This window comes from Siniperca chuatsi, linkage group LG3 (assembly GCF_020085105.1).
Source record: "Siniperca chuatsi isolate FFG_IHB_CAS linkage group LG3, ASM2008510v1, whole genome shotgun sequence".
NCBI classification, from domain to species: Eukaryota; Metazoa; Chordata; class Actinopteri; order Centrarchiformes; family Sinipercidae; genus Siniperca; species Siniperca chuatsi.
The window spans coordinates 20,844,812-20,864,153 of NC_058044.1; the positions used below are offsets into that span (position 1 = coordinate 20,844,812).

A 19,342-nucleotide genomic window follows, 5' to 3' on the forward strand; every position below is an offset into this window, starting at 1 on the left:
ATATTCAGCCGTCTAAGGCTGACGGGATCTTTGTTAAATCACTCTAACCTTGTTAATCTCATTTGAATAAATCCAGATAACCTTTTCCTTAATTCACTATAAATGGGTGAGTATGAGTGTGTGTACATGGCTGGTCCAGCCATTCTAAGCTCTAAAACAAACGTGTATTAGAATTTGGAAATGATATCGAATGGTCACGTGCTCTCCTTAGCTACAGCTGTTAAATTAAAGTTGACAGTGTGACAGCTGCAGCTTTCAAAGACCTCCTCAGCCCATGGTCTCTTTGCACTTCAAGGATTCACTTCTCCAGTGAACGTGTGGGTTGTGTGAACGTCATCGATTGTTAGCATTTTGTTCTTACAACAGAGGGATCACAGCTTGGAGTTGAATCAAAGCAGCCCACCGACAGCCTTTGATATGTCTTTTTTTTGTGACAGCTGTCTTTTAATCTTCAGAGCCATTTTCTTTGACAAAGACTTGGCTATTTGATGCAAGGCCCGAGATGTTTTGATACCGCATCTTGTTTGTAACTAGTTTTTCACAAGTTTGTATCATTAGTTAGTTAATAATCAGGCTAATTGCCTGAGACAGTTGTTTTAAACATGTGGTGAGACTGAAAACATGAAATTCAAGGATCCAACATGATTTCTAGAAAACTATTCTCTTAATCAAATGGTAATGAAGTTTAATAGCACCTTACCAATAATGAAGTAATAAGTGACTTTTATGAACAGTGTTGGAGAGTCTAAAATCATTATAAAATCATAAACTTTCACCTCTTAAATGCCACCCAGACACACACTCACACATTGTGCAAGACCCTATTCAGCGGAGGTCACTGATGAGACACAGTCGCCTGCTCTTTTCCTTCATCCAATTTGCTGCATCGGTGTGTCTGGCCTGCTGTGAGTGAAGCAGCTCTCTCTCTGGTCCTCTGATTGTCTGCCTCTCAGTGGGAGCCAAGGGCTCAGCAAGAGACTTTTTAAAGTTATTTTCCATGACATTTCTGCTGCACAGTTGTGGGTAAAATGAGAAAGAATGGAAAGGTAGGATGTTAGAAAGGTCATGGTTGGGATTACTGGTGATAAAAGTGCTAAAATTGTTTGGTCGCACCCTGTTAATTTGTGTACTGTACTTTCAAGATCCAGTTTGGCACCACTGACACTGTGCTGTGAATTTATTAAAGCCCTATATGGATTTTATTGTAAAACAATTTGTTGAGAAGCATTACCACTGTGATTGAAGCTTTTTACAGTTACGCAAAACATCAGTTTGGGGAAAAACAAATTTCAGCTTCATATCACAGAATGAAAATGAAGCCATTGCAAAGATCATTTTGGATTTCCGTACAGGATGTGAGGCTTATGTTATGATGAGGGAGGACAGAGAAAAGAGGTGAAGAATAGGAGTGTTGATTAAGGTCAAAGTCTGACCTCCTATCACTTGTCTGCATTTGGTTGTCATGGTAACAGGTTCACAAGACCTACAGTACATGTTCACCGAATGCATGATGCATCAGGGGCATATTTAGTCACTGCTACTTTTTGTACTTGGAAGAACTGTGAAAATCATAGTGAGAGTAAATTCTCTGTCTTCTCTGTCTTCCCTGCTTCCTGTTCCTCAGAGTTTGTCAGAGGATTGTTAGTAAATCATGACACTGTACAACTCACAGTTCATGGCCATACATTTGTCTGCATGTGTGTCTTTGTATTCTCTGTGTGTCTTGGTGGTCTGTGGATCATGCCTGTCTACATCTTGCGTGCTTACATCACTGTCGCCGCAGGTATAACCTGGAAGTATATAGTCATTAATTTCTCTTATACATCTACCTGTAAACATTTCATTGTAGCCTTAGATCAGACTTTTTTTTAGACTTCATTAATACTGGAACTGTGGACTGCAGAAATATTCCACGCTGGGAAAATATTTCACTTGATGAGGAGAAACAAAACCAATTGTGGCCACTAGATGTCAGCACTGAACTGAAATACATTGACAGACCTGTTGCCAGAACAAAAAGCAACCTAACACTTGCATGTGTGTGGGCGGGGTTTTGTTTGTGTGTAATTCACTAGGCCTTCATCAGTGTGCTTGCAAGGTAACAGCTTACAAACTGTCACCTCGCTTCTTCTTCATACTTGAAGATTTGATTTCCACACCACCTTTAAATTGTGCTGCTTCTCACTCGCATTTGTAGGTTCTGTTTTTCCTTTCCACTATTCTTGACATTTTCTCGATGGATTCAGGTGGGGTTTTCATTTGATCAAGGAAATGCAGTACATGGTGGTCAATTCAATTTCCACTTAGTTATGGTACTTTTGAACTTTCAAGTTTTATGTATGTTATTTCACTGCTTTTGCCACAAACTTATAAAAGTCCACCTACAGAGTATTTTTAACATTTCAACTGTTTCACTTTGTCTGTAGATTTTTAACAGACTATATGTGACAATTCATAAACATACCCTAACCAAGATGTTAGGGTATGTTTTGTGCCTAAACCTAACCAAACCTTAACCATAGTGGAGTAATATCACAAAACAGTTTTATTAGTGAAACACCTGAATTGTTGGATCTCAACTAATAAGCTGCTGAAATGTTACAAATACTCTATAAACTATCTGTAGGCGGACTATACAAATAAAGTGTTACCAAATAATGTTTCAATTAAGGATGGATTGATCCTATTTTTTCCTTAAGATTTGTGCATACTTCTCTGGGTGTAACTCACTGGAACATTTTCTATGTAAGGCAACATTAGGACAGGGATTGCTGTAGCACTAAAAACTGAAACAGAGGCCCGCCAAGACTGAATGAAAGTAACTGATAGCAGAAACATCGAGTTTTATAATTAAATTGACTAAGAAACTGAATCTAATGTGGAATCTGCCATAACCTGATCCACCGATACTTTGTTACGTGGTGCATCCCTAGTTTAAATGCAACATAAATCTTCACTGACTCTGGTGAAACATCAGTCCACAATGACATGTCCGCTCCGGAGCATACTGGTCCAAAGGATGAAGCACAATATTTAGCGTTATAGTATGATTACTGTATCTTCATTCATATTCTCTGTGTGTGTGATCTGGACACCCTGGATCACCCTTGAGCTATCTGCGTACAAAAGTGTCTTGGTTGAGTCAGCATTTGTGGCTCACACCTATACTGAAGTGTACTAAGTGAGTCGGCCCTTTTGGCTCCCTTCTCCCTGTGGTTTCAGGGCCAAGCAGTTGTGGAAGACTCTGATCAGGTGCGTCTGAGAGGAAGGAAGTAAGGTTGTTGCTCGCTCGGCTCGGCCAGCCTCTTTTCATTGGCTAAAGCTTACAGGTGTGCTGTGATCTGGTGCGGTCTGCTCTGCTTTGCATTTCTCCACTGCTCTCCCGATGAAGAGCAGACTATGGTAGATGCCATTAACCAAACTAAAGCTGCTCAGCATTGGTTGTCTCAAGTTAAATGTCTTAATTTATTCAGAATAGTGTGAAATAGTCTGAATTGGGCTTAAATAAACGCTTCAGTGATTCCTGAAAGAGAAATGTGATAAATGAGGAAATTTGTCATGTTAGCTTGTTGTTGGATAACACCTGTTGCTGTTTGGGCATCACTTCATTTTGTCAGCAGATATTGAAAGAGTCTGAAAACCTTTTTCTCCACCCAACTCAAGTTGGTCTTCATTAGAGATTTCTTTCATACAATAATTTGGATAAAAGTCACAGATTTTTAGACATCTGTGTTTGCTAAAGTGACCTTCATTGGTTTACTTTCTTGTTACGATTTCCCCATTATTAGCACAGATTTAGACCTTAGGATCTTCTTTAGCCAGGAAGCAGTAAGGAAATTTGACAATTTCATACCAGTTTGTTATAGACCTTGCTAAAGCTAAACAATGACCTCCCGTGTGTAGCATGTGGGTGTAGATTACACCGATGAAGTCGAGGTTCAGCATGAGTTTGGATCTGTGTTTGGCCTTGGCTGAGTGTCAATACTGGTAATGGCAATCTTGGTTTTGTTCTTGTGCTGAGAGACAAAAAAAAAAAAGTATGGAAAATGATATTGTATTTGATCATTGTGTAGCATTCAGACTGCCATGAAGTTGTGTATTTTTCAGCATAATGCACTAAAGTTTTCTTGCAAGCTTCTTGGAGCATCTTGCCATACTGGGGGATTAAGCATGACTTTGGCATGAAGGAAGTGCATAGAAGAGAATCTTCAGGTGAACATTGTCCACTTGTCTGGACCAGACATGCATGCACATAGAGAGGCCACAGTATGGTATCCTCCTCTTCATTACTTTGGCAGCCATGCATCTTTGTCCTATTGAATAAATCTCCAGTGCATTTGTAAGGTTTGATGTCAACAATTGAAATTGCTTTTTTTAGACTTTGCCCTTACCACACACTTAGATGTAAGATGTGATTTCAATTATGGAAAACTTGTTAAGAAAAATGTTAAGCATGTTTCCAGTTATGCAGGTGCATCTTCAAAATATGTTAAGTGATATGCAATAGTCACAAGATAAAAGTGTCCACTAAACATGCATATATTATCTAGTTTAACTTAGTCATGTGACATGCAATACACCAATCTTGGCGTAGTGGTTTTATATTTCTTATGGTTCTCATCAAAGAAACACATTTCTTTTAGTTTTTTTCTCTCCAAGTCTTTAACGGGAAAAGGTTTTGGTGCTTTTACTTACTGTTATAGTTTGTCATTATTCTCAGCTTTTCTCCTTTAAGCCAACAAGAACAGTCGGTGCTGAGGTTTTAATTCTTTTTAATGACAGTTACTTGTTAATGTATTTTCAGATGTCTGTGTCACAGTGTCCTCTTGTTTGCCACAATTCAATACACTTTAATAAATTGCATTGTTTGTATGGATCAATTTTTGTGTGGATCTGCTCCACAATGGCACTGCAGTCTCATTTCACTCCATTCATTTTGAATTGTGCTCAGTCACTGTATTGGTGTGCAAATGAGCAGTGTGAGCACATGCAGAGGGCATATTTTCTGAAATAAAATTCAAACGCATGAAATATGTATGTGTATGATACTGGCTGTAGTGGTAAAAATAAAATCAGGGAAATCGGATGTGTTGGTGTGGAAGTGTTCCTCATTACGAGAGGAATCCACCACAAAGAAGCTTCATCTAAGTTTTATGCATATAATAACTTTTAAAACAAGGTCCACTTTTTAGGAATTCAGAAACTAGTTATTTTGTCTGAACTACGCAGTGCAGCTTCATATCGTGTGTTACTCAAAGTGCATTTTAAAATGCGTATTTCTTACATACCACCCTTTGTGCCCTGAGTGCAGATAGCCAAGCTAGGCCCAGGGAAGAAGGTCAACGAGCTAGACGGCAGCCACTCCAGCCAGCTGCCTTCCAACAGCCTGGACCAGGTTAAACTCTGCGACTTCTCCTTCCTTGCTGTTCTGGGGAAGGGCAGCTTTGGCAAGGTGAGGCAGCTGTGATCAGCTCAAAAATAAAATGGTAACAGACAGCATGAGATCTAAAGGAATAAGAAAAATTAGGTTATACATAGAAATGATCTTTTCCTATCTTTCTGTCCCCCTGTGTCTGTCTCTCTGAAGGTCATGCTGGCAGAGATGAAGGCCACTCAAGAGCTGTACGCAATAAAGATCCTGAAGAAGGACGTGGTGATCCAGGACGATGACGTGGAATGTACCATGGTGGAGAAGAGAGTCCTGGCCCAACAGGACAAGCCGCCCTTCCTCACACATCTCCACTCGTGCTTCCAGACTGTGGTAGGTAAAATGCTCCTGGACACGCGTGTGGACAAGTCACTCCAGGTCAGGTCAAATTAATTCATGAAGAGGCTTTTAGCTAAACAGCTTAGTCATAAAGTGTTGTGGAGAGCAGTAGAGGGCGTGTATGACTAGTACAGTTAAAAAAAAGAGGAGAAACAAACAAACCCCAATTAGAAGGCTGAGGTTTGTGCATGTCTGTGTGTATGAAAAAGCATATGGCTGTACGTGCATCCATCTGTGTATTGACTATGAGTCATTGCAAAACCAGACCACACATCCTGAGAGCAAATATGTGTATTTCCTGCACACACACAGGCACGTTTTTAAGCACACATGCAGTCAAACACACTCACACACACACACACACACACACACACTTGCATCTATTATAAGTGTATTGTGCTTTGTTTATATATGAACAGACACTAATGCAGACGTGTGCGCCCACAGGGATAAACATTTAGAAAGTTCTGACAAATTTTGCTTTGTGCTTTGCATCGTAAATTACAGGGTTTTCTCTTTCTAGCTATGCCCTGAGCCAATGTGTGTCATGCACACATATACATACACACACACACACACACACATATACACACACAAAATCACTCAGTCTTACTTTCTTCCATGTATGTATACTAAATCACAGAGAAATATCTGTTACTGCTCTACCTTTACACCTACCTAGAAATGGAAATGGAACCTCCCAAATCCTGAGCCAAATCCTCTTCAGATTAAGTTCATTTACCCAAGGTGTAACAATACCAGCAATACTAGCAATAACAGCTGCTGGGCTCTGCCTTGTGGCATTATATTCAAGCTGGCATTGAGTGATTTCCTGTCATACCAAATTTGCCTTTTTGACATGTAATGACCCTTTCCGAGTCCAGCGATTCAGTATTGTACCTCCATAAAGTGTGGGGGGCTTGGGAGAGACAATTTACTTAAAAAATGGTGGAGCAAAGGCTGAGATATCATGACTTTTAGTGCCTAGAATTGATCAAGCTCCAAAAACACTGGATCTTACATTACCTTTAATGTAACTCGATAAACTGCCTCCGTAAAAATGGGTAGTCTCCAAGCCCAAGCTGAGAAAAGCCTAATGACATCATCAGAGTTATTTTCTCAGACTTGAGTTGTTGTAGTGGTAGCAGGAACAGTTGTGGACTTGTTTATTATAGATATACAGAATGGCAACCATATGGGTTTTTCATGCCCCACTCCTCACATACATTTTAGTGTAAATGTGAAAGAAATCAACGTTTTACCTAATCAGAATGCCTCTCGGTTAATTATGCCTAATGAACATCTATTAGCAGTTAGATTTCTCAAAGAGGCCGAGATAAACTATAGCAGCTGATTAGAGCCGTAGCACCAGCAGGCAGACCGAAGTAGTTGAAAATAGGAAGAGACGGAGCTTGGCATCACTCAGCATATTCATGAATACACGCACACACACACACACACACACGCACGCACGCACACACACACACACACACACACACACACACACACACATGCGTTTTCATTCTCCCACATACAAAAACAGCTTAACTTACTTTGACACTTTCACAACCTCTCTCTAGTATTTCCACAATTTCTTTGTAGACTTTTTTCAAATAGTAAAAAACCTTGGACATTTTTGTGCTGTTTTTATGTGGTTATTGGAAATCCAAGTTGTCTGCATTCATGTGATAATTTCTCAAATTATAAACCTGTGATACAAACAATGAAGCATTCTAAACTGTGGGTGTAGATTTGCATTTTGGAGACAGGTGTAGCATTGTTGGAAACGGCACTGTCTAGATGTTTCCGTCTGTAAATGTTATTAGAGAGTCTAATTGGTATACTTCAATTTGGTATCCATTGTGGTTTGGAAGGTCACATAATTTTTGATCTATTTCTTGTGTAAGGAACTGTTACTGTTTCATAAAGGTCAGTTTTTCTGTCAGTAATGATACAAAGCAAAGCCAGGCAAGTTTTGAGAAATGTAAGCAGTAAAAGAAAAGGAGAATTTATGATGAACCAAGCACATGGAACACCAAAATAATGTAGGCTATAATGTATTGCTAAATGATACCACAGTAAATGAAAATCAAATGTGTGAAGTTGCGCTCATGATTTCAGTTTAGATTCATTAGTAAAGGCTTATAGTTTAATATAGTCTTTGTAGGAATTTTATTTCATTTTATTTCTCTGTTTATATGTTTTGTGTTTTCTTTTACAAATGGAAAACATTTTAGCATCCTCAGTCCGAAGGTCTTGTACACGAGTTGACTTTTTAGCATAATTAGCTGAAATACACCAGTTACATTTGTTTTACGATGACAGCATGTTGTGAACATCTGTTAGAACAAAATCCAGCTGAAGCATCTGACCTATTATTGAGTGAAAACACCACTTCGTCCACGAGACAAAGGACTACAGCAAAGTTTAATGCGAGAGGTACAGAGATCTAGAGAAAGGGTAGTGTGGATTTTGCTCGAGGGACCGTCCAGGGTCAGATCTGTCTTGTGGTGGGTAGTGACACTTTGTAAAACCTGGTGGAGGGTCAGCTTTGCCGCCAGTATGGGTCTGTTGCTATGTGAGATGGTTGGTTTGTGTTTTGCCAGTTATTAGTTATTATTTTTAGTTTTGCTAGTTAGTAACTGTCAAACACAGCTACACCAGGGTCATGCCAAACTTGTCATGGGCAGTAAGGGACCAGCACTATTAAACAAAGAGAATATTTCCTGACAGATGTCTGTGTTGAGGGTTTTCTGTTTCCATGAAGCGCTTTGTTGTGGGCTTTTTAGGTCACCTTGTCATGGAAAGTGTAGCAGGAACGATGGAACGATTCAGACAGCGAGGTTAAGGGAGGCTGCAACACCGGACTGTATCTTTCTGTTTAGAGCACTGTCAGTGAATAAAAATGTAGAGATGTTGTGTAATTTGGCAGCTTTTGTGGAACTTTGAGTTTTTATGTGCAAACTAATGATGTTGCATATTTTTCTCTCCCTACCCTCCCCATGCCTCATCTATCCCTAACTCCTCTCTTCTATTCCCTCTACCTCTATGACCACAGGACCGTCTGTACTTTGTCATGGAGTATGTGAATGGGGGAGACCTCATGTACCATATCCAACAAGTGGGCAAGTTCAAGGAACCTCAGGCAGTGTAAGACATGTCAGCTTATTAGCAAATGGTGTTGTAATCCTACTGTACAGTAACTTTCTACTGTCAAATAGACATTCCATGTTCATTTTAGTTTAAGATAATTATTATATATTTGTATAATGTTACCAAGGTAGAAACTGAAATTTTCTATGAAACATTTCTTACATGCATTATTACTGCAGCAAGCAAGTGAAGCACAAGTTATCGCAGTAATATGGCCATCTATGGCTGTAAAAAGTGTGATTCATCTGATTGAATTATTTCTGCAGCAAAGCTTTCTTTAAGTGTTCCACAAGTAAGTCTCCTTGTGTTTTAAGTCTGTAAATGTGTGGTTGTTATTGAAGGTTCTATGCAGCAGAGATCGCTGTTGGTCTCTTCTTCCTGCACATTAAAGGAATCATCTACAGGTGAGTATTAACAAGTTTACACTGTTTACACAGCATAAATACAGTGCGTGCTCTTCAGATTCAGTGGCTGCATTTAAAGTAATAACCAGAAATTCTATGACATAATAAATGTTTGTTTTTGTGCAACGAATACCATGCAGTATAGAGTCATCCTATAGTGAAAGCTCTAGCATTTGTTTTTCTTAAACACCCAGTGTTTTATTAGCTCTTTTGTGAAAACACCCAGCAGCAGCAACTGGGGTTTGTTTGGAATTATTAGTAAAAGAATACATAAGAAGTACTTGCAATGAAGTACTGCTGAAACTAATTCTAAAAGAAAAGTCAACATCTTCAAGGATGTTTTGAATGTCTGTGTGCTCAGGGATCTGAAGTTGGACAATGTGATGCTGGACGCTGAGGGACACATAAAGATTGCTGACTTTGGCATGTGTAAAGAGAACATGACAGAAGGAGTGACCACACGCACCTTCTGTGGCACTCCAGACTACATAGCCCCAGAGGTAAGGCTGAACATGGGGAGATGTGTGCGCGTGCATGGTTTGATGCATGAGGTCATCACTGTCACTGTCTGGTCTGAGCCTGTGTCACCCTTGTGCTCCAGATTAAGGTCACTGCCTCAGGACAGACACACACACACACACACACACACACACACACACACATCTTTGTACTTCTATCTTTGTGAGGACTGTCATTGACATAATGCATTCCCTAGTCCCTTACCCTTACCCTAACCATAACCTAATTCTAACCTAACCCTTAAAACCAAGTTTTAACCTGCCCTTTGAAGTTGAGAGAGCTGGCCAAAATGTCCTCACTTTCCAAAAATGTCCTCACTCTGTAGGTAAAAGCATATTTCAGTCCTCACTATGCAGCAATTACAAGTACACACACACACACACACACACACACACACACACACACACACACACACACACATGTTTCACTATCTCCGTGGGGGACAGTCATTGACATAATGCTTTCCCAGCCCCTTACCTTAACCATCACAACTAAGTGCCTAACCTTAACCCTTACCCTAACCCTAACCTTAACCTAATTGTAACCTGTACCCTAAAACCAAGTCTTAACCCTCAAAAAGCAGTCTCTACCCATGGGGACCTCACTTTTTGTCCCTACGGTGACACAAGTCCCCATGGGTTGGTGTGCATTCAGGTTAAAGTCCCCACCGGGATATAAGAACATAAAACACACACACACACACACCCTCATGACGTAAGCATTCCAGTCAGACAGACAGCCCTGTGTGTCTGCTGGCGAGTCCAGACTTAACCAAAACATACAAGCTGGGGTCTCCGTGTGTCCCAACGGGTTTTCTCGTGAGCAAGTTTTATCTTAATCAGAATGTTGTTTTGATCAGATTCTATAATTATTTCACTCAAGACAAATCCACTTGATTGTCAATTTCACCTTGTCATTTGTGATCATGATTGTGGTCTTTTTGCCAAGGCAGATACCTACATGTTTTGTTTGTTTTTGTACTTGTTGACTGGTAACATCCATATGAAATGTGGACATGCAAAGAAATTTGAACATCATCTCACAGCCACAGGAATCCTTACCAATGTGAATTTTCCTTGTTGAATGTGTCCTTGTATCACAATAGTTGAAAATGTTGGTCCAAGGAGCATCAATGATTAATACTGTATGCCCATTTATTAATCATTTCAGTGCCAGTTGTTTCTAATAATTCTGACTCATCAACTTGTGTATCAATTAGACTGGATCCACTCCCAGTGAATAGGGACTGACCCTGCCCTCACTGATGGCAAGAGGTGCAAACAGGATAAGTCCAAGTTGAGTGACTTAACTCTTAATTAAAAAAGAGAAAACTGATAGCCAATTAATTTAGTCTCACAAAATATACTAAACTATCAATTTGGAACTCTGATTAATAATTAAATTAATAACTATAACCAAGATTACCATCACTAGCTAGTAGGTTCATCATAGAAGAGGATGGCAGAATTCACTCTTGTGCAACATTAAATAAACCAGCATGTATATCCACAAGCATTTATTAAAAAGATAATAAAAGTAAAACACACAATTAATCCAACTAAAATGTACTCATGTCCAAGATGGTGTCTGAGACCACATGTGCATGTTTAGCTATGTTTAATGCCAAATGAAGGTGTATGTGTGTGATCTGTGTAGGATAACAGTGCCAGTTTAGAAAAGACAATAGTTAGTTTGCATGTCTGTGTGAAACATCACTAACATCAACTTAGCATATGGCTACCAAATAACCTAATGATGCAAACAAATCACAAGAATAAAACCTCAATGAAAACATATCAGTACATGTACATTGACAAAAGTTAAACAGTCCTGTGCTTAGCCGTGTACACTATGCTATGTTATGCCCAGTTGTTATGTTACCAGTCCATGAAGGGAAAAGAATTTGCCTTGGTGTGCTGCTCCGTTAGCTGGCAGTCAGTTTGTTGGAGATGGGCCAAGCTGGAAAGAATTGTGGTTCTGGGAAAAGCCTTTGCTGTGCAGTGTCCGCTTGTAGGGATCGAAGGAAGCCAGTCACTCTGCTTTTTGCTCTCCTTACAGGTAGCTCGGCACCAAGTGGCTTAGTTGCTTGTTAAAGTTAGTTGGCAGACTTTGTGTAGTAGCCTCCTGGCACTAACTAAGCTTTGTTGCAGAAATATAACGCAGGACCTCATGTCTGCTGCAGTAACAGAGAGAGTTCGGTTTTACTCTGTCTGCTGTGAGCAGGTCACACTGGGAGACAGCTAGCAGCTCTCCACTGCAGCAGAAGAGTCCAGGAGAAAGAGGGAGAACAATGGGAAGCTGACCCTTTTATTGACCTGATGACATCATGGGTCATAGGTCAGCCTGACCAATGGTAGCTGAAAGCTGGGTCCATGGGGGGAATTCATACCTAGGTGTGAATACCTGGAGGATTGTGGGAGCGTGAGTTCAATGGCTCAGTTTCATAACAAAAGTTCAGTTTAAGTCACACAAATGAACCAATTCATCTGTGGAGTCCCAGTGATCCCAACACAATAATCTATTAATATGCTTGTTTTGGTTTCTGCATTGGTATGATTGGTTTAACAATGACCAAGCTGTTGGAGCAAGCAATAACATAAGTAAACCATATCAAAGAGGTGTAAGTGCCATCCCTAATGAGTTGCTAAACAAAAGCACTGCCTGTGATTCATGGGATCCATATTTCAATGCCATTTTCTGCCTGTTAATCTATTTATCAGTCTCTCTTAATTTCACCAAATCTAGTAACAGGAAAGGTCTGATGCTACAGCGTGCAGCAGTTTATACTTTATGTACTGATTTAGTTGGCTTCTATTTAATGGTGGGTTTGGTTATTGATTCTCTCTAAAACCCCCTCTGACAGATTGGGAAGTTAATTCCGCCCCACGGACGCAGGGTGAACATGCTGTGACCGCTCAGAGTCAGACTGACACTAATGCGCCAGCCAGGGATGACACAGCAGTGGGCAGGAGCAGCTATTGCTTCCATAGTACTGTGAGCCAGTGCACACATTTAATGTCACACACTTTATGCTAAGTCAGACACACACACGATGTCACACAGTCACATGCATGACAGCATAACATGCACACAATTCTGCATACACAGATAAATATCTGTATGCATTCATGCTTTCAATAGACACACAAACCCAGTCATGCACACACTTGTACACACATGCACAAACTCAAAAACACTCCTAAGTGGAGGCTGACCTTAAAAAATGAGCTCACAGTGGTGACATTTTCGGATATGATCGAGGGAAAGTGCTCCTTAAATTGTATGTGACAGAAGGATCAACTACAAATTACTTTACTAGCTGAATTTGCCTTCACGGGTTGGACACATGGTTGATACAATTAACTATTGGTCACTTTCTTGCATTTTTCCTAAAGTATCTCTGCAAATATACATCAAAAGCTGTCTGTAGCAGCTACAGTAGTACAGTATAGGACAATATTTTGTCCTATGTTGATTTGTGATGTCAGTAAGCTCAACCCTTGTTCTACATTGGGTAGTGTTTCATTGATCTATTCATCCTGAAGTTGCATATACATGAGTGATGTCTCACTTAACTCAGGAGAGATCTCATATCACTTATGACCAACTACATTTGCAGAGTTTTGTCATCGACCATTGGTCCATCTCTGAAAATTGAAAAAAGTTACCCAAAGTCGTATTGACAAGTTTTAGGTGTTCGGACTTCGGAGGGATTTAATTTAAGCCCTTCCAACTTTCTGATTGGAAATTTTAGGCCGTCATAATGTAGGTTAAGGGATAGTGGTAAGGGGAGAAAATGGGTTTTTGATTATTTGGATCCAGCCATAGTTTCCAATATGGACATCAGAGGTATCTATTCAGGGAGCACCTGCCATCCTGAATAAAGAAGACTCTCATGCAATATTGTGAATGTTTGTGTTTATATGAGCTGCTATAGTAGGGTCGCTCCTGAAACATAACTGTGTTGGTGCGTCTGTGCATGTTTGTATCTCAGGTGTATGTGTGAGATAGCTGTGAGATGAGAAATATTTTCACACTTCTCTTTCTTATACACACTTGCCCACATGTTCACAACACTATCAGTGAGAGAGTACATTTCCATGTAGCGGTGGCTCTGCTGGTTGTAAGCACACATGTGACAGAATGCAGTAGTGTTCCGACTGCTAGTCGCCCCACACACACACACACACACACATACGTGCTGGCACAGAGTTTTCGCTGTGTTTGGTCTGACCTATATAGCCACTCATTGGTAGCTCCTGTCTGGGAGGAATGCTCACACTAATGTGAATTTACACCTCAATGACTTTGACACAGAGAGAAAGAGATAGCGAGGAAGAGAGAGAGAGAAGGAAGAGAACAGAGAGGCGACATAAGGTATTAACTGTGGGGAAAAGAGCAGAAGGGGACAAGAATAGCTTGACACTGAAGGAAAGAAGCACAGAAAGCAGGAATTGAAATGAGAAAGAGTGGCCTAATAATGGCTCTGTGCGACATTTCAGGAGAGCATTTGAGGATATTGAGCTGTCTGACATGGGCCATTTCCCTCTACGCCCTAGTTGGTCCCCACTGCAGTGTGGCATTAGGAGGCATGGGTGTTCACTTCCCTGCTCACTCCTCTGTCAGCTGAAACAGCGGTTCGGGTGTTTGTAGGGTCAGGATGATATTGTACAAATTTTGTCATCGAAGAAGTGCCACTTTTTAGATGCTCATTATACTGTTGCTGAGTGTCGCTGGTGTTCCCCCTCAAAGTGTTAATGTATTATAATACAGGATAGACTGACTGACTGAGCTTACCAGTCTAATATATAGTACTTTCATAACCAGCATTGATATGTACAAGAGTGGTTTGTCTGGGACATTAATTTTCTCTGTAATCTTTTCATTGCTTTAATGAAGGAAATGTATTTATTTTAAACAAAAACTTAATTAAGTTCTCGCACAGGCTCATAACTTTGGTTTATTGCTGCTGTATTAATAGTATATTTCTCATTTATAATTACACCCAATTGTTTTGCTTCAGGCATCTTGACCATGCATGATTCAGGATTGTTTAAGATGCAGAGATGTAGTTCCATTTTTGTTGCTGAATAATGACTGTGGATTTTCCTTACTTCTCAAAACGTTCAAGGACAAGGAACAGCAACCCTGAGTCATCATGGAGTTGTCATCTGGCAACATCCTTTTGCAGTGCCACCTCCAATTTTAAACTCTTCACCAATTACTGAGGACTCAGACTAGTGTTTTCAGATCAGAGCTATTAGTAGTCCTACAAAATCACTTGGTTGGAAAAATGAGTGTGAAGTGAGAAGTGAGACGATGTCAGGAGCATAAGGTGAAAAAGAGAAAGTGAGAAGGAAACAACAAATGAGACAGATATGCAGAGAGCATGAACACGCAAGTATCCTGCAAACAAGATGGCAGCTATTAAAAACTCTTTGGATGATGCAATTAGTTTATACACAATACTCCATGTGAATGCACTACAATGTATTTTCCCTTTTTGGGTTATTTTTAATTTACATCATTAGCTTATGTCAGTACGGTACTGGTAATAGATACATGATGCATGCAAATAAATATTTTGTGTCATTGATAATCTGTCATATGCTGCTGTAGTTCAGTTGTGTATTGGCATCTGTAATTATATATTATATATTGGCCTATATAGAAATATATGGTGTTTATTATTTACTCTACCTTTAGTTTGTTGTGGTCAGATCTGTGTAGATATGTGGACACTTACCCACATATCTACTCAGGACAATTACCCAGTTGCCATGAACAAGGACATTTACCTCAATTCAAGATAAACTCAACAGAACGCAAACAAAAAACTGACATTTTCTTAACTTTCCAAACCCAAATAAATAATAATAAATAATTGTAATTTCAATATATAGTGTCTCATCTGAACCAGAGATCGTAACAGTATCCTAAACACAGTCACCTGTGTATTGCTATAGCCGAACAGCCTCAGGTTTGACAGCTTGATAACACCTGGATGTCATTTTCCGAATCTGTGCAACCGTATGAACAACATTGTTGCAGAACAGCTTTATTAAGCTTGATTTTCCTCCTGTAAGGGGCACTCCACCCATTTTCACATGAGGTTTAGTTTGCTCGTCATGAGAAATACTATCAACCTGTGAAAACAGTTGTATAATATCTTCTGTAGCTCTTTAGGGAGCTTTCCAAAGTTCAAAAAACAGGATTATCTCGTATTCGGCTTGAGACTTACAGTTAAATATATAACAGAGAGCCAGCGTTACAAACTGAAGTTGGAGTTTGAAAGACATGGGTGTTTACCAGGCAAGGAGAATCTAATGAAAGATGCTATCAAGTTGCATTATAGTTCAGGAAATCCAAGGGTTTTGAGGGCATGACTCATATGGGACTAAAAGTCATGATATCTCTACTTTTGCTGCTTCAAATTTATACCATTCTTTTTTAATCTGTTTCTCATAAGCCTCCCAAGCTTTATGGAAGTGCAATACTAAATTGCAGGGTTACCCCTTCAAGTTGCACAATTCATCTTGCAAAAAGGTGCTGTTCATCTTCTGTGCTACTTGCAGTGTAGGATGCTCACGTAAACCCCAAGGCTGCTCATTACAGTAATATCATCAGTAAATGAAACCAACCACAGCAGGCTCATACAGTACTGAGAAATGCTTTCAAAAACAGACCACTAAAGCATGGCCTGATGCACACTGTATCTGCTCCACAGCACACACATTCCTCAAAGGGATCCGAAAACAACAACGAGGCAGATCTTCACGTAGCACCCTGTAACAGTGTTGGTCATGAGGGAGGTGTTGTGCGCTGTAGTGTTCAACCACACTGACTTTTTTATCTGTGTCTGTATGGAGGACGAGGTTTATAGGAGCAAAGGTTGGTACTTGTGTGCCTTTGTGTATGTCTGTGTGTGTGTTTAGTGAGGAGAGTAGCCTTGAATAGCTAGCAGTCTGATCCACAACTGTCATGTAGCATTAGGCCTAATGGGAGAGAAATGTCTGCAGCAATGCCCATGCACATGCACACACACAAACCCACTGACAGACTGTTCAAGCCACAAGCACAGGTACACAAATAAACACAGACACACAGATACTCAGGCAAGCACATAAAACACATTTTGACTCAACAAAGATATTATAGAGCAAATATATTCAGAATTACATGCATATAAAGATTAATGTACACAAAGAAAATCTTTTTCACTTCCCACACATATACACACACACACACACACACACACACACACACACACACACATACAGTATGTATGTACAGCAGTGAATCAGCGGAGCTCTACTTGCCAGAGGCTTTCATACAATAAAGTAAAAAATAAAACAGGATGAGAGCAGAGCATGTCAGGCACAGGTCACGCTTGTCTATTTCCATCATTCGCAACCTGGCAGAAGGAGAGAGCACTTTATGTATTTATCAGGCTTTGCAAACAGCAAAGCAAACACACATCTCTGTACATAATAAATAAGTGGAAAGCTGAAGATCTAGACTCCACATGCTGGGTCAGAGCACGAAGGTCACCGTGCCTGAAACTGTAAATGTCCGCTGGTGTTGTTGCAGACAGGCGATGGGTGGCAAGGGCAGCGAGTCAGAGCAGCGTCACATTTGCGCAGCGCTCTGCAGGATGGCCTGAAACTGATCTAAACAGTCGCTTTTTGTTGAACTCTAATTGTCCTTTCTGCCTTATTTTCTTTCCTTTTCTCTTTCTTTTTGCCTCACTCTCACTGACTCTTAATCCAAACCCTCCACTGACTTTTAAGTCTCTCTCTCTCTCTCTCTCTCTCTCTCTTTCGTTCGTTACTCTGTCCACAGCAAGCAGTGATGGCTGAGAGAAAAACTGCTTGTGAGAGTGAAACAATAACATGATAATACAGTAGTAAATAATACATGACTAAATTTAATTTCTGAAATCTATAGAAATGTTTAATTTTGGGAAAATGAAGAAGTTTTTTTCTGTCTCGCTGTCTTGATCTGTTCTCTGCTAGCTTTAATGACCATGACAAATGAATTTGTGTTGCTATTTTGTTACAAGGCTAGGAGTCTACAGCCATGCTAGCGCCTCTGTTAGGCTGTACTTAGGCAGCTAAATGCTAATGTCAGCATGCTTACAATAAAAATGTTGATGTTTAGCAGGTAATGCTGGCCATGTTCACCATCTTTGTTTAGCATGTCAGTATGCTAACATTTGGGTTAGGGTTCATTTTGTGACAATCCATTTCGGTAGACTGCAAGATATTTCACTGAAAAAAACTTTGACCTGTAGTTTGCACTAGATAGGAATAAGGGAATCAATATCCACTAGGGACCCTAAATGTTTCGCTAAAATTTCATGGAATCCATCCAACAGCTATTTGATATTTCATTCTGGGCCACAGTGGTGGACCGCCCAACTGACCAATTGACCAGCCAGTGTTGCCAACTTTTTTCCAAATAATGTAGCTAGCACTAGCTCCAAAAGTAGCTAAAAGTCGCCAGATGACACCATACACTCATTTGCATGAGTCATCACGCAATCCTTTGCATACAGCTTATAAAACGTCGATAGAGAAATCTTTGGCCAAATAATCACAAACTCACTACGGGGACAGTGTATTTACAAGTTAAAAAAAATTGTTGCTAGTCGCTTTTTAGAAATAAAGTCGCTAAGAGGGTCTGAAAAGTCGCTAAATCTAGTGAAAAGTCAAATTATTATTTAAAAATTATTCTAAAAGTAAAATTAAAAGCATTTAACATAAAAGTCTCTGAAAGCATCAGAAAGGAAAATGTGTCTTATCCCTTTGTTTTTCACGCCATTCGACTCTCTTCCTCAGATACTTCCTCCCCTGTCTATATCTCTTTTTCTCTCTGCCCTTTCTATCGCTCTTCCCCTCTTTTTTCATTCCCATGACACAAACCGACATGAGGCTGCAGATCTCCTTGCTACATTGACCTGATGTGTCTACATGCTTTCCATGCTTAAATCCCTTATTGCACATGGTTTTTCAAGAGAGACTGTGAGGTCAATTCTCAGTAACACAGCGCCAAAAAATATGCCACATTAGATCTTCGATGACGCGCTGTCTAGCATCAGCCTAGTTCACCCTGTCATGGTAAAGCTATTTCTTCTTTGCAAATCAGTAGTGTATTAAACAACTAGACTCTCCTCATTAAAGATGTGGATTGTCTGAACTGCTCAAAGTTGTTGTTTTAGCAATTTGTGTTGTATTGTATCAGATCTGTACTATTTTTGTTTGGAAGTGAGTAGAGAGATCCAGAGCGGGTAAGTATATTTGTTTTCCCTAGTAAGACTGTTCTGCTTTCAGTTTACAAGGATAAGAAATTATCTCTTCTCATACATATTGAAATATTTCAACAGCAGCAGTGCAAATCTCATGTGAAAACGAATATTAAGAGTGCGTAACTGAATTCATTGGCAGCTGTCAGGTCAGGTTGAAGGTCAGCATGATTCCTGCAGGAAGCAGGATTTGAG

The 19,342-nt window shown here is 39.9% G+C and overlaps 1 protein-coding gene across 5 annotated transcripts in view; it reads left to right on the forward strand.

Annotated features, from left to right (window-relative positions):
- prkcaa (protein kinase C, alpha, a) overlaps nt 1-19,342 on the forward strand; it is a 156,078-nt gene that overhangs the window by 103,562 nt on the left and 33,174 nt on the right. For all 5 annotated transcript variants that reach the window (XM_044190213.1, XM_044190212.1, XM_044190214.1 and 2 more), the window contains 5 exons: nt 5,312-5,452; nt 5,588-5,761; nt 8,826-8,917; nt 9,262-9,324; nt 9,686-9,824. In XM_044190213.1, coding sequence (XP_044046148.1) covers nt 5,312-5,452; nt 5,588-5,761; nt 8,826-8,917; nt 9,262-9,324; nt 9,686-9,824 — 609 coding nt within the window. The remainder of the gene's footprint in view (nt 1-5,311; nt 5,453-5,587; nt 5,762-8,825; nt 8,918-9,261; nt 9,325-9,685; nt 9,825-19,342) is intronic.